Raw genomic sequence first — 13,187 nt, forward strand, 5'->3', positions numbered from 1 at the left:
AATAGCCAAAAGTGGAAACTACCCAAATGCCTATCAATGGATGAATGGATAAACAAACTGTGGTTTATCTATACAATGGAACATTATTCAGCCATTAAAAGGAGCAGAGTTTTAATCCATACTGCAACTTGGAAGAACTTCAAAAACATTACTCTTAGTGAAGAAGTCAGACACAAAAGATCACATATGATTCCTTTTATATGATCTATTCAGAAAAGGCAAAGGCATAGACATAGCAGATTAGTGGTTACCAAGGGTTGGGGCAGGAGAGAATGGTGAGTGATTATTTGATGGTTGGTCAGTGCTTAACACTGGGCCTGACTTCTCTCTTGTCCTTCCCAGGCCTAGCCCATCTCCCACTTTCCAGCCCAAACCCCTACCCTTGGCCCTGGATTAGTGCACCTCCCATCATCTGGATGGAGCTCTCACCCACCTGGGTCTACTTTCCTTCTACCTGGAGCTGATACCTGGGTCCTAGCCCTCAGTCTTCTCCCTTCGGCTATTTCCAGGGCATGAACTCAAGTGAGCTGGGCAGAGTGGGAAAAGCTGTTCAAGGTGATCGCCAGACCCTCAGTGAGCCATAATGATCTGTACTGTGGGACGTGTGTGCTGGTGGGGAAATTGAAGATCCTGAGTGCTTCTGGCCTCAGCAACAACGTCACCCAGCACACCACAGTCTGGGCCGCTGCTGGAATGACTGGAATTGCTAAGACAGCTAGGCCTCTCTCTCCATGCAATATTTTGTCCTAGACTTCTTCATGTGATGGTGGAAGCACTACAAGAGAGGGAGACTGGAAGTTGAAGACCTTTCAAAGTCAAGGCTTTGTAGTCACACAGTGTCACTCCTGCAGCATTGTATTGGTCAGATCAAGTCACAAAACAATCCTAGATTCAAAAAGTGAGGAAATAGACTTCTCTTCCTGATGGAAGGAGCTGGAAAGAATTTGTGGCCATATTTGAACTACCATAGTATCCCAGTGTCAAGAGTCAGGTTGTGATGGCAACAGTGGTGATATTCCTGGAGTAGTCATTGGCTATGCCTTGCCTCCCTTAGTTATAGCCTCAGTCTGGTTCTCTGGCTTTCCATCTATTCTGTAAACTGTTGGATATTTATTTATTTATTTATTTATTTAACATATCTTTATCGATTTCAGAGAGAGAAAAGGAGTGGGGGAGAGAGAGAGAAACATCAATGACGAGAGAGTCATTGATCGGCTGCCTAGCCCGCAACCCGGGCATGTGCCCTGACCGGGAATCGAACCCCGATCTCCTGGGTCCTAGGTCAACGCTCAACCGCTGAGCCACGCCCGGCCGGGCAACTGTTGGATATTTAAACAGTGAGTTGCCTTTCTGCTTAAGTTTACCAGCGTCTGTGTCTATTTCTGAGACCAAGAATTCCAACTACTACAGTTAACAAGGATCAAAAAGCATACTCTTGCCCTAGCCAATTTGGCATAGTGGTTAGAGTGTCAACCCTCTGACTGAAGGGTCTCGGGTTTGATTCCAGTCAAGGGCACGTACCTGGGTTGCAGGCTCAATCCCTGGCCTGAGTGGGGTGTGTTCAGGAGGCAACCAATCAATGTGTCTCTCTCACATTGATGTCCCCTTCCCTTCCCTTCCCTTCCCTTCCCTTCCCTTCCCTTCCCTTCCCTTCCCTTCCCTTCCCTTCCCTTCCCTTCCCTTCCCTTCCCTTCCCTCCCCTCCCCTCCCCTCCCCTCCCCTCCCCTCCCCTCCCCTCCCCTCCCCTCCCCTCCCCTCCCCTCCCCTCCCCTCCCCTCCCCTCCCCTCCCCTCCCCTCCCCTCCCCCCTCCCCTCTCCCCTCTCCCCTCTCCCCTCTCCCCTCTCCTCTTCCACTATCTCTGAAAAGCAATGGAAAAAATATCCTTGGGTGATGATTAAGAAAAAATTGTACTCTTGTTAAAACACACAAACATACTCTTGTTAACAGCACTGATGAGAATTGAGTGTCCAAATTTAGATATAATGTGAGTAAAATACAATTTGGATTTAGAAGGCTTAGTTTCAAAAAAGAAGGATGCAAAATATCTCAATAATATTTTTATATAAAGTGCATGTTGAAATGATAATATTTAGGCATCCTGGGTTAAATATGTTATTAAAATGAATTTTCTGTTTCTTTTTTCTTTTTTTAACTTTGGACACTAGAAAACTGTATGTGGCTCACATATTTCTTTTGGATAGCACTGCTATAAACAAAGCATGTGAGACTTAATGATGCAGCAGAATGCTTCCGTAACAGGATGTAAATGTTATCCTTGGTGAGGTAAAAGTTCAATATAATGATATTGGGAAGTGTAAGGAGAAAACAACTGACAAATAGAAGTGTATAGACACAATACTCCCATCTTATAGAAGGGGCTTCAAGAAACCTTGTCTTGAAGTGACAAGATGAGAAATACAGATTAGGATCCGTTATGTAAAGTTACAAAGTGACCAAGTAGCAGTTACTAAGCATAGCGATCATACATAGCGGGTCGTCTATATCCAGTCTCATGATGCAGTGGTACAGGCATATTCTTTAGAAACACGGACGTGAAAGCCAGCAGGGCGGTAGAGGCGAGCGGGTGAAGGGAGCCTGCCAGGGAAGAGGAGGGGAGGGGAGCAGGAGGCTGTTCCCCATCAGAAACCTTTCTGGGCTGCGTGATTTTCTTTTGGAAAGAACAATTTTCATGTATTTATCTTGGTCACAATTTTCAGAAAGAAAAGAAATTCAATCTCTGAGGGGCTTTAATGGTTGAATATGCTCATATGGTAAGTTCTCTTTGACCTGGGAGGTTCCAGGTGGCCCTTCCTTTCCCCTTTCTGGCTCCTGCTCACCCACGCCAGACCTTCACATAGCTGCTTCCTCCTTGCCCTCCTGTCCCTTGAACACTTGGTTTCAGGCCTCCCTTGTCAGCTGGACTCCGAGCTGAATGCTAAAGTGGAGGGGGCCTTGCCAGTAGCCTACGTAGAGGAGGTCACAATGTGGTCTCTGTGATGAGGTCCCTGATATAACTGCGCTGGCATGAGAGACTTCACTGAGCACCAGTCTCCTCTGGGAGACCAAAGGACACACAGTGTCACCTCTCCTGTCCTTTTAGCCTCTAGCCCCTGGCTTTGGCAGAATTTCTTTTAGAGGTTAGCAGGTGGCTGGGGAGGCGAGGGGTGAGGTGTTAGGAGGAGGTGTAGGGTGAGGGGTTGGGGGAGGGATAGAAGCCACAGGACAGGGAACACTGGCGATGTCTGTTGACCCCAGCCCCTCCTCTTTCCAAGTACCAGGCATTAGAGCTAATTTACCTGTTTGCTGAGGTACCATCACTGACCAAGGCCAGAGATGAAGACTCAACACATGAAGCTGGGTCTGGTGGCCATCTGTATGCCTACGTTGTGGTTGATGGCCTCCTTCCTGGGCCAGCAGTCCAGTCAGAAAGATCGCAATAAAAAGGCCAGAATACACTCAACGACCTGCAACTGCCCTGAGGACACTTTCAGAAACTGCATGTGTTTGTCTGGGATCCACAAGTGCTCTGCCTGCCTCCACTCGCCTGGAGACTCTGACTGGTTCGACAAACGCTTTGAAAGGGCCATCGAGCCCCTGCTGAGTTCAGAAGAGCCCATGTCCGCTGATGCTCTGTTACTGTGGTTGGTCAGTGCAGAATCTTGGTCTCTGTCCAGTCCCTTCCCCCAGCCCCAGGCCCTGGCCGTCTCTCCCTTCATCGCACCCCACTTTAACCTTCTTCCACAGATAGTGGGAATCTGGGATAAGCCCCTACATTCCTCCCTCTTATGCTATGAACTTCAGGGCATGAAGTCAGAGAAGGAATTTCAGAATCAGAAGCAGCAGCCGATTAAAATGTCTCTCAGCCACCCACTGGCCCGTGTGGAGTCCAGCTGCCGAACCTGTGCAGTGGTTGGAAACTCAAGATCCCTACTGGGCTCTGGCCTCGGCTTCAGGATTGACCAGCATGACATGGTCCTCAGGTGGGTGCAGGGTAGGAGGTGGAGACCAGGAAGGTCAGGCCAAATCCTCCTCCTCCCCCCAAAGTCCATCCTGCCCTCCTTCCCAGGATGAACCAGGCCCCTGTCCGAGGCTTTGAGAGGGACGTGGGGAACATGACCACCATACGCATGATGCAGCCTGGGGTAGCCCACATTCAGGATCCTGCCACCCAACTGCTGATGCTTCCTTTAAATGCATCTGGTCTGAAGTGGTTCATGAGAGCACTGGAAAATCAGGATGTCATCTGGAAGCTGAGAAACCCCGGGTATGCAGCGGGGGGAGGGGGGGGGGCTCCAGAGAGACCCTTGCTGGATATGGGGGCACCTCCAGGGCTTATGTAGGCTTGGGGCCGCTGTGCCAATGACTCTGAATTTCCTCCACTCCCAATCCTTATTTAGATTTCAAATAGTCCAGTTCCCCAATGGAAGCAAAGAGAGGAATGACAAGGTGAGAGACCCAAAAAGGAAAGGGGAAGGAGTAGGACGCTGTGGCTGTGGGCAGCCACAAGATGGACCTCAGGTCAGCATTCTCCATTTCCCCCAGCTCTCAATCATCAGCCTCACCTTCCTCCAGTATGTGCAAGACCATTGGCTGCATGCACAACCAAGCGTCGGAAACACTTATATTCCATCTTTGGGGCTTGTGGCTTTGTTTTATGCCTTGCACACGTGTGACCAGGTAAGATACCTTTTGCAACTCACAGACCTTCATCCCTCTGCCACTAAAAAAAAAAAAAAAAAAAAAAAATCTGTTTTCCCCAGGGACATCAGGTTAAATCTAAAACTTTCTACCTGGCTTTCAGGACCCTGCACGACCTGACTCCTCCCCTCCTCCCAGGCTCACACACTGGGCTTCTTGGCATTCCCTAAACATACCAGCTGCCTCGTGCCTTCTCACACAGTGCTCCTTCTGCCTGGAATGTCCTTCCCTTGTCTCCCTGGGGAATCCTTTCTCCCCAATACGAGGAGCAGCTAGTTGACGCTCTCTTTTATGGGCTCTGGAGTCACTCTATGTGTTCAGAGTCTGTCTTCCCTGGAGAAGGTGAGCTCTGTTCCCCTCCCAGTTCTAAGAAGCTTGTCACACTCGCTGTTATGCGTTTGCTGAAAGAAAGGTAGGTGGGCATGGGTGCGGGCCAGGATCCAGCCTGCTACCCGAGGCGCTCTCCTGTCCCATCCCACCTCCCAGGTATCCTTGTTTGGTTTTGGGACAGACAAATTCCTGAGGTGGTCCCATTACTGGGAGGACAAATATTGGTTCACCAGCCACACGTACAGTTTCGAAAGGGAGAAACAGCTCATCTCCAAGCTGCAGTGTGAGGGCAAGGTCGCCTTCTACAGCTGAACTGGTCCCCAGCCTCTTTAGCCCACTGGAGCCCGCTGACAGGTAGTCCAGGGGACCTTGGACTGCCGGAGGTACGGGGGCTTCCGGTGTACGAGGGAAGATCGCTCTGCTGCTGAATAAAACCCACTTCTTTCTCTCATTGGATTCCTGGTGGCATTAGAGGCCTGCATTTTCTTTCAGCTTCTCAACAGCAAACACTGCTGTGGGACTCCTGTGTATATTTATCTACCTTGTCACAAAATAAAATTTAAAAAGGGGCCCGGCCGGTCGTGGCTCAGCAGTTGAGCATCGACCTAGGATCCAGGCGATTGGGGTTCAGTTCCCGGTCAGGGCACATGCCCAGGTTGTGGGCTCGATCAATGACTCATCATTGATGTTTCTGTCTCTCTCTCTCCCTCTTTTCCTCTCTCTGAAATCAATAAAGATATATATTTAAAAAAAAAAATTAAAAAGGGGAAAAGATGAAATCTAAAGTGGAAGACAAATCAAATGGACCTAACTGCTTATCAAACTGATGACATAACCACCAGGGAGCAACTTACTTCAGGTTCCCTTAGAACCCAACACACCAAGTATCCTTCGCGGGAGATGTTCCTGTGGATAAAAAGAACTACAAAGAAATGTAAAACTCCACTCAGATTTATTATAATATTGGTATTATTTTTGAAAATATAATAAATGTCATGGAATAAAGTAAATATATAATTATACTAATATTAGGAACCAAATACACAATCAGGAAGGTATAGTAAAAACCTTGTGGCATTAAATTCAAACTGGAAATAATCAGTATGAACTCAATTTAAAAATTATTTTTATTGTGGTAAAATATACATAACATTTACAATTTAACCATTTTATTTTTTAACCCATCCCCCCACACCCCTCCCCTTTGGTAACCATCAGATTGTTCTCCATCTATGGGTCTGTTTTGTTTGTTCACTTGTTTCATTTTTAGATTTCACATGCAAGTAAAACCATATGGTGTTTGTCTTTCTCTGACATTTCACTTAGTATAACACCCTCTAGGTCCATCCGTTTTTGCAAAGGCAAGATTTCATTTGTTCTTACTGCTGAGCAATAATCCATTATACATACACATCTTTACCCAGTCCTCTATTGATGGGCACTTAGGTTGCTTCCATATCTTGACTATTGTAAATAACAGTGCAACGGACCTAAGGGTGCACATGTCCTTTTTAGTGTTTTTATTTTCTTTGGATAAATACCCAGAAATGATATTGCTGAGTGGAATGGCAGTTCTATTTTTAATTTTTTGAGGAATCTCCATACTGTTTGCCAGAGTGGCTGCACCAATTTACAGTGTACTAACAGTTCACTTCCTCGTCAGCACTTGATTTTTTGATGACAGCCTTTCCGACAGGTGTGAGGCAATGTCTCATTGTGGTTTTGATTTGCATTTCTGATGAGCGATGTTGGGCATCTTTTCATATGTCTGTTGGCCATCTGTGTGTTTTCTTTGGAGAAGTGTCTATTCAGGTCTTCTGCCCATTTCTAAATTGAATTTTTTTTTTTTGGTGGAAATTATAGGAGTTCCTTATATATTTTGGATATTGACCCCTTACGGAATGTATCATTTGCAAGTATCATTTCCCATTTAGTAGGTTGTCTTTTCATTTTGTTGGTTTCCTTTGCTGTACAAAAACATTTTAGTCTGATGTAGTCCTATTATTTCTGCTTTTGTTGCCCTTGCCCAAGGAGACACTGCCAAAAAGATATTGCTAAGACCCATATAGAAGAATTTACTGCTTACATTTTCTTTCAGTTTTATGGTTTCAGGTCTTACATTTAAGTCTTTAATCCATTTTGATATATATATATTTTTTGTATATGGTTTAAGAAAGTGGTCTGATTTTTTTTCATATATCTGTCCAGTTTTCCCAGCTTATTAAAAGGACTGTCTTTACCCCATTATATATTTTTGTCTCCTTTATTGAAGATTAACTGAACATTTAAGTGAGGATTTATTTCTGGGTATTCTATTCTATTCCAGTGATCTATATAGCTGTTTTTATGCAATTACCATACTGTTTTGATTATTGTAGCTTTGTAGTATAGTTTGAAATCAGGGAGTATGATCCCTCTCACTTGGTTCTTTCTCAAGGTTTCTTTGGCTATTTGGGGTCTTTTGTGGTTTCATATAAATTTTTGGATTAGTTCTAGCCATTTGAACCATTTTAAATTGTATGGTTCAGTAGCATTAAGTACATTCATATTGCTGTGCAACAATCACCGCCTTGAACTTACAGTTTTCAAAGTACATTTTCTGCTGTCATCTGAATGGTCTAAAAGTCACAACATCCCAATAGCAATGATCAATCCTGGAATTCAGGTTTTATTTTCTAAATATTTTTTTTCCCACTAAAAAGAGTCCAGGTCTGGACAAGAAAAGTACAAAGCTAACTGGAACATTAAACTTGGGACAATTTGAGTATCAAAAATAATTTGATTGAATCATGATTGAATCACAGTGAATATATAAAAATCCTTGAGACCATAATGATACTCAAAGAGAAATAAAAACAATTTATTGGAGGAGACTTATTACATCAGCTGGAGGGGGATGCATTTATCCTACCTTCTTGGTAGAAACAGTAGTTCAAGGTAACCAAACAGCCTCAGTTAAGGAGGCCAGTGGGTCTCTTCTGGGCATCCAGTGTTCAGTGGCTGGGTATCCAAAACAAGTATTTACTACATCCAATACACACACAACCGAAAGAGATGCAATATCCCTCGTAAACCCGAGAGTATATTTACTGCCTCCCGAGGGCACTAAGATGAACTGTGTATCTGGCTTAGAGACAGATTCCAAGAATCTCCAAAGGTGTGGTCAGTGAAGCTACCCATCACCATCTTGTTCCAGATACTAAACCTACTATTTAGAGGAACAAAGTCGCCCGTTACACAGTTTTAAAAAATTGGTTGCCCCTGGAGAGAGGTTGGAAAAGAATGGGGTAAGAAATTGTCGCCGCCTTTTCTATTTAATTTTTAAACCATGTGCATGCAATTGTTTCATTTTATATAAGTGAAAAGGATATCTACCAAAAAAACTTGGTGGTTTGCTTTTAACCACATTAGTTTTCGTGTAGATTCTTAAGAGGGGCCAAAGGCTCTTCCTTTCCTCTCTCTGCTTCATGCTCAGCCCTGCACTGGGAACAGGAGGCACCCCTCTCAAAGCCACCACGTCAGCTTTGGTACATCTTCTGCCCGTCTCATTTCTGTCTCCATTACACCTGACTTCCAGTTCCTCCCTTACCAGACAGACCCTGGACTGAATGCCAAGGTGAAGGTGGTCTTATCCACAAAGCCTATATACAAGAACTAAATGTGACTTGTGGTGGGGTCTTTGATATAAGTGGGCTGGTATGAAGGACCCCATTGGGCATCAACCCTTTCTCCAGGGAAGTCACAGGACAAACCAGATGTCACCCCCTTCCCTCCCGCCTCTCAGCCTCCTTAGCAGAGCACCCTGTATGGCTCAGCAGGTAGCTGTGGAGGCAAGAGGTGAAGCGTTGGGAGGAGTAGTGAGGAGAGTTGAGAGTGATGAAGGCTGCCAGGGCAGTGGGATGCTGGTGGTCTATGACCATAGCTTCCTGCTTTCCCCAGTGCTTGGTGCTTCAGTCAGCCTGCCACTTGCCCTGGGCCTTGTTCCTTTATGGTGGGCTTTAGGTTTTGGGCTGCCCTGATGCTCACGTGTGGCTGATGTTCCTGCTCTTTACAATTCCAAGAACCTGCCATTGCTCCCAGGACCTATAGGTGCACCCCTGGACTCCATATACCTAGGGTATCCAATTGGCTTAACAAACACTTTGGAAGGGCCCTCAAGCCTCCTCTTTCTCCAAGATGTTCTGTGACACTTTCCCTGACCTCATCCTGAGTGGCCAGTCTCTTCTGGGCATCCAGGTCATTCTATGAGTGGTTATGTCCAGGTTCTGTCTCCCCTGGAGAGGAACTGCTCCTTTCGGTGCCCACTGTGGAGCTTTGTCACAAAAAGGTTTAATGAGTATTCGTCAAATGAATGAAAAGCTGGATTAGGGGGAGGGGGCGGCAACCAGCCCATCCCATCTCATCCACAAGGCTTGGCTATTTGGGGTTGGGCAGACAAGCAGAAGAGGTGGGCCCTTACTCAGGGAAGACAGTCACATCCAAAGGCGTGACTTGTTGAGTCCTAATGCAATAGCAAAAGGTGAGAAAACCAGCCAGCTCGAAAGCCAGACCACTCTTGGCCAGCAACAAGCCTTGGACCTGGCCTGACAAGACTCTTGGACCTGACTGATAAGGCTGGAATATTCAGATACAGGAGAGATGAAGACAAGAAACAAGATAGGAGGTGCAGGCACTGAATAAAAGCCTTCTCTGATTCCTTCCCCTTAACTACTGGTAATTAAAGAGGAACCAAATCTGAATACTAAATCTCATCCTCCTCCCTGCCTCACACAAATAACTATGTGCAGGGAATGGAGAGCATGCAGGCTCAGAGGGGCACCACCCAACCTTAGTAGAGACTTGCATGCATCTTTCTGCTGACCCCTCACTCATTCAACTTCTTACCTCCAAGCCCTCCCACTGGTGTTGAGCTTCAGGCCCTATGAAGGCATAAAGAGCTGGTGGCATTGGTAACAAAGGACTAAGAGAAAAGAGGTCATAATGTCTACACTGTAACAGGCTGCTGATGCAAATGATTTGAGTGAGGTCAGCACAGTCGTTTCTTCTCTGAAGCCTCACTTCCTTTAGGGTCTAGGCAAACTCTGGTCCCAGAAGGGCAGAGGGAGTAAATAAATCCCAAGGCCCCAGGGATCCAGGGCCCTGAGACCCCAAGTTCTTGTCTTCCTCCTCCCTTGCCCACTTCCTAAGCGTGGTGAGCAGAGCTGAGCCTGCCCCTCCCCGCTGTGCCCCAGGGTCAGAGGGGTGCCTTTGCTTGGAGCACACTGATAGCCCTGGCTGCCTCCTCCCTGCCCTGCCCATTATTCCCCCTGTTCTTTAGAACCTGGGTTTGCTTAGAGCTAGCTACTCCTTTGCTAGGTTCTGGGAGTGAGAAGGTGGTTATTCTGAAAGTAGGAGGTGAGGTATTGGAGCGGGAGGGGGCTGGAAGCATCATCTGTCCTAAGACCAAGCCAAACCTATCAGCTGCCTGACAAGGGAGCTGTCCCATAGGCTGAGATGAGGTCTGCATGCAAAGTCTTAGGCTGAAAGATGCCTTGCTGCTTCTGTGGATAAGGTATCCCCACTTCCACAGGCACCTATGGAGGTTCTGCTGCTGGCCCCTGAGCTATAGACGCTCTGGGGCAGCTTAAAGCCACATCTGCATAGCCTGCCTCCACCAGCAGGTGTCTACCTGGTTTGACCATCACTTCCAGATGGCCTGTTTCCAGATGGGCCCCAAAGCTCCTCCAGAGGTCCTGGGCTCTGAGTTGCATCCCCTCCCTGTAACAAATTCTTCCTTAATAGATCCCTTGGTGCTGCTGCGGCCCAGCTACATAAGTGGAGATGGTAGCAGAGAACAAATGTAAACATCTAGGGTTTATTGTTGAAGTGGAAGGGGAAGGAGAGGGTGAGGGGCTGGGGTAATAAATTCTAGACGAGAGGCAGTAAATGCCCTTGGCGAGGGCAAGGCACCCCTCTGGGGAACTCTGAAAGCCAGCAGGCAAGGGTAATTTGTCTCATTCCCATGTCAGTTGGGGCCTTCCCCTGAGCCTTGCAGATTTCCTTCCCTCTTCCTGGGAATGCGAGCTGACCTGGGGCTCCCAGGTTGGATAACAGAGCTAGACCTTTCCATTGGCAAACTTATAGCTGTGTAGAGAGACCATGACCCACTCTACAGCCATCTGTCTGTGTGGTCCCAGGCTGACCTATATCCTGCCCTGGCTGAGGCTGCTACCTGGAGGTGGCTTGGGAAGCGCTGGGGCTGGGGCATAGCAGGACTGGCCCTGGGGATGTCAGACTTTGAGTTAGGGATTCATCCAGCTTGCGGGTCTCAGCCTCCAGGACAGTGGCTTCAGGGGCCCGGGCTACGGCAAGAAGAGAGTGGGAGAGGCTATGGTGCAGGCCTGCTAGCTCACGGCTGGTCTGGACCGAGCGAGCGATATAGTCCTGCTTCTGCTTCCGCTCCAAGGCCAGCTGTGCTCGCAGCAGGGCCACCTGGTGGGCAAGAAAACCAAGAGGGGGAGAGCAGTTGAGGATCTTGAAGCTGCCGCAACTCTTCCTGCTCTGCTCCTGCGGCTCTTGTCAAGACCAGCATTTGAACCAAGTCTATCCTGTGTACAAATCAGAATCAGGCTTTACGGTGTTTGTGGGAAGGGTCCCTGGGAATCAGCATCCAGTGGTGGTCAACCCCAGCTACATAGGAGACTCAAATAGGGAGCTTGAACAACAGCGGAACTATTCCTCAACTCTACTGAGGGATAACTTACAGGTAATAAAATGCCCATGTTTGAAGAGTACATCTTGATGAATTCAATAATGTACATACCCATGTGTAACCACTATCCCAATCAAGATGCAGAATACAGGGTGTCCCAACAAAATGTATATACACTTTAGCAGCTGATAGCTCAATTTTGAAAATGAAATGTGTTTTAATAAACACTGCCTTTATAATTACTCAGAGTGTGTGTATACATTTTCGGGAACACCCTATATTTAAATCACTGCAGAAAGTTCCATCATGTCCTTTTTGGAAACTTTTGAGAAATATTCTGACTTAATATTAGGTCTGGGCACCAGCATTTTTTTCAAAGCTCCCCCAGGTGGTTCTGATGTGCAGCCAGGGTTGAGAATCACTAATTAAACCTCCATTTCTCAGTGGGTATACTGAGACTGCCAGGGGGTAAAGTACTGGGAGCTCAGGGCAGACACAGGACTAGGGTGAGGCAAGAGAGGCTCCTAGGGTGCAAAATTTAAGGAGGCACTCCAGGACAACAGTGAGGGCCTAAAGTTATTTTACTCACAAGGTGCCTCTCATGCCTCATCGTAATCTGGGCCGTCTCAGGAATTGCTTGTGTGAATTCAAAGTAATAGCTTAGGTCTAGCTGTATAGTCAGGCCCTGCCAGCAGTGACTATCGATTTCTAAAACAGGCTCAGAAGTAAAAATTCTACAATTCTTTTTACTCCAGGGCCTTGAAAGATAGGAAGAACCTTTAGTGAGGCCTAGGAGGCACTTTATACAGTTTCCCAGAGCGAGGCGGTTTGACCTGAGCTCTGAGATAGGGATCCTGGCGGGGCCTGGTGCCAGACTGCTTGCCCGGTGTGCTGCAACAGTCCTGCCTGTAAAGGTGTGAGGGCAGAGGCTAGGCACTTCCGCTTGCTCTAGTCTGCCCTCCTAGACTCTGCTGTCCCTTACTCCCCTTCCCTGTCCTCCCCTACGCAGGGACCTGGGGCCCGGGGCATGCTTTCTTCCCACTCCCACCCTAACCACAGGAGGCTGAGCTACCACTTGGCTCTGCTTGTCTCCCATGTAGACTGCCGTTCTCTCAGACAGGAACTACTTCCCCTCTCCCTGTGGGAGGTGCACAAAGGGCCAAGCACACCGCAGACACTGAAGCCAGTTGCCTGAGTGCAAGGGAGGGAAAGGGGCTTAGAAAATGGATCCTTCTAGAATGTACCTCTTTCTGTAGTTCAACCATGTGCTTGGCCTCTGAGGAGCCCTTCTGTCCGCTTCCATTCTGTGGAAGACAAATGCCATTCCTGTTGGAAGAGGCCTTCCCACCCCAGGGGTTCCATGGGATCCTCAGCCAGCTCCTCACAATCCCGGGGCCAGGGCCAGGGCCAGGGCTATGGGTCGGAACTGAGACTGAATGCTACGGGGCACCATGGCCTTGGGGCAAG

At 47.4% G+C, this 13,187-nt stretch overlaps 1 protein-coding gene across 7 annotated transcripts in view; it reads right to left on the bottom strand.

Annotated features, from left to right (window-relative positions):
• Positions 1 to 6,134: 6,134 nt before the first annotated feature.
• CEP250 (centrosomal protein 250) overlaps positions 6,135 to 13,187 on the bottom strand; it is a 45,789-nt gene continuing 38,736 nt past the window's right edge. For all 7 annotated transcript variants that reach the window (XM_081149289.1, XM_081149290.1, XM_081149291.1 and 4 more), the window contains 2 exons: positions 12,965 to 13,024; positions 6,135 to 11,500 (listed from right to left, as the gene is read on the bottom strand). In XM_081149289.1, the coding sequence (XP_081005415.1) occupies positions 11,237 to 11,500; positions 12,965 to 13,024 (324 nt within the window). In that variant the 3' untranslated portion in view covers positions 6,135 to 11,236. The remainder of the gene's footprint in view (positions 11,501 to 12,964; positions 13,025 to 13,187) is intronic.

The sequence above is a fragment of the Miniopterus schreibersii genome, assembly GCF_964146895.1.
Source record: "Miniopterus schreibersii genome assembly, chromosome: 10".
NCBI classification, from domain to species: Eukaryota; Metazoa; Chordata; class Mammalia; order Chiroptera; family Miniopteridae; genus Miniopterus; species Miniopterus schreibersii.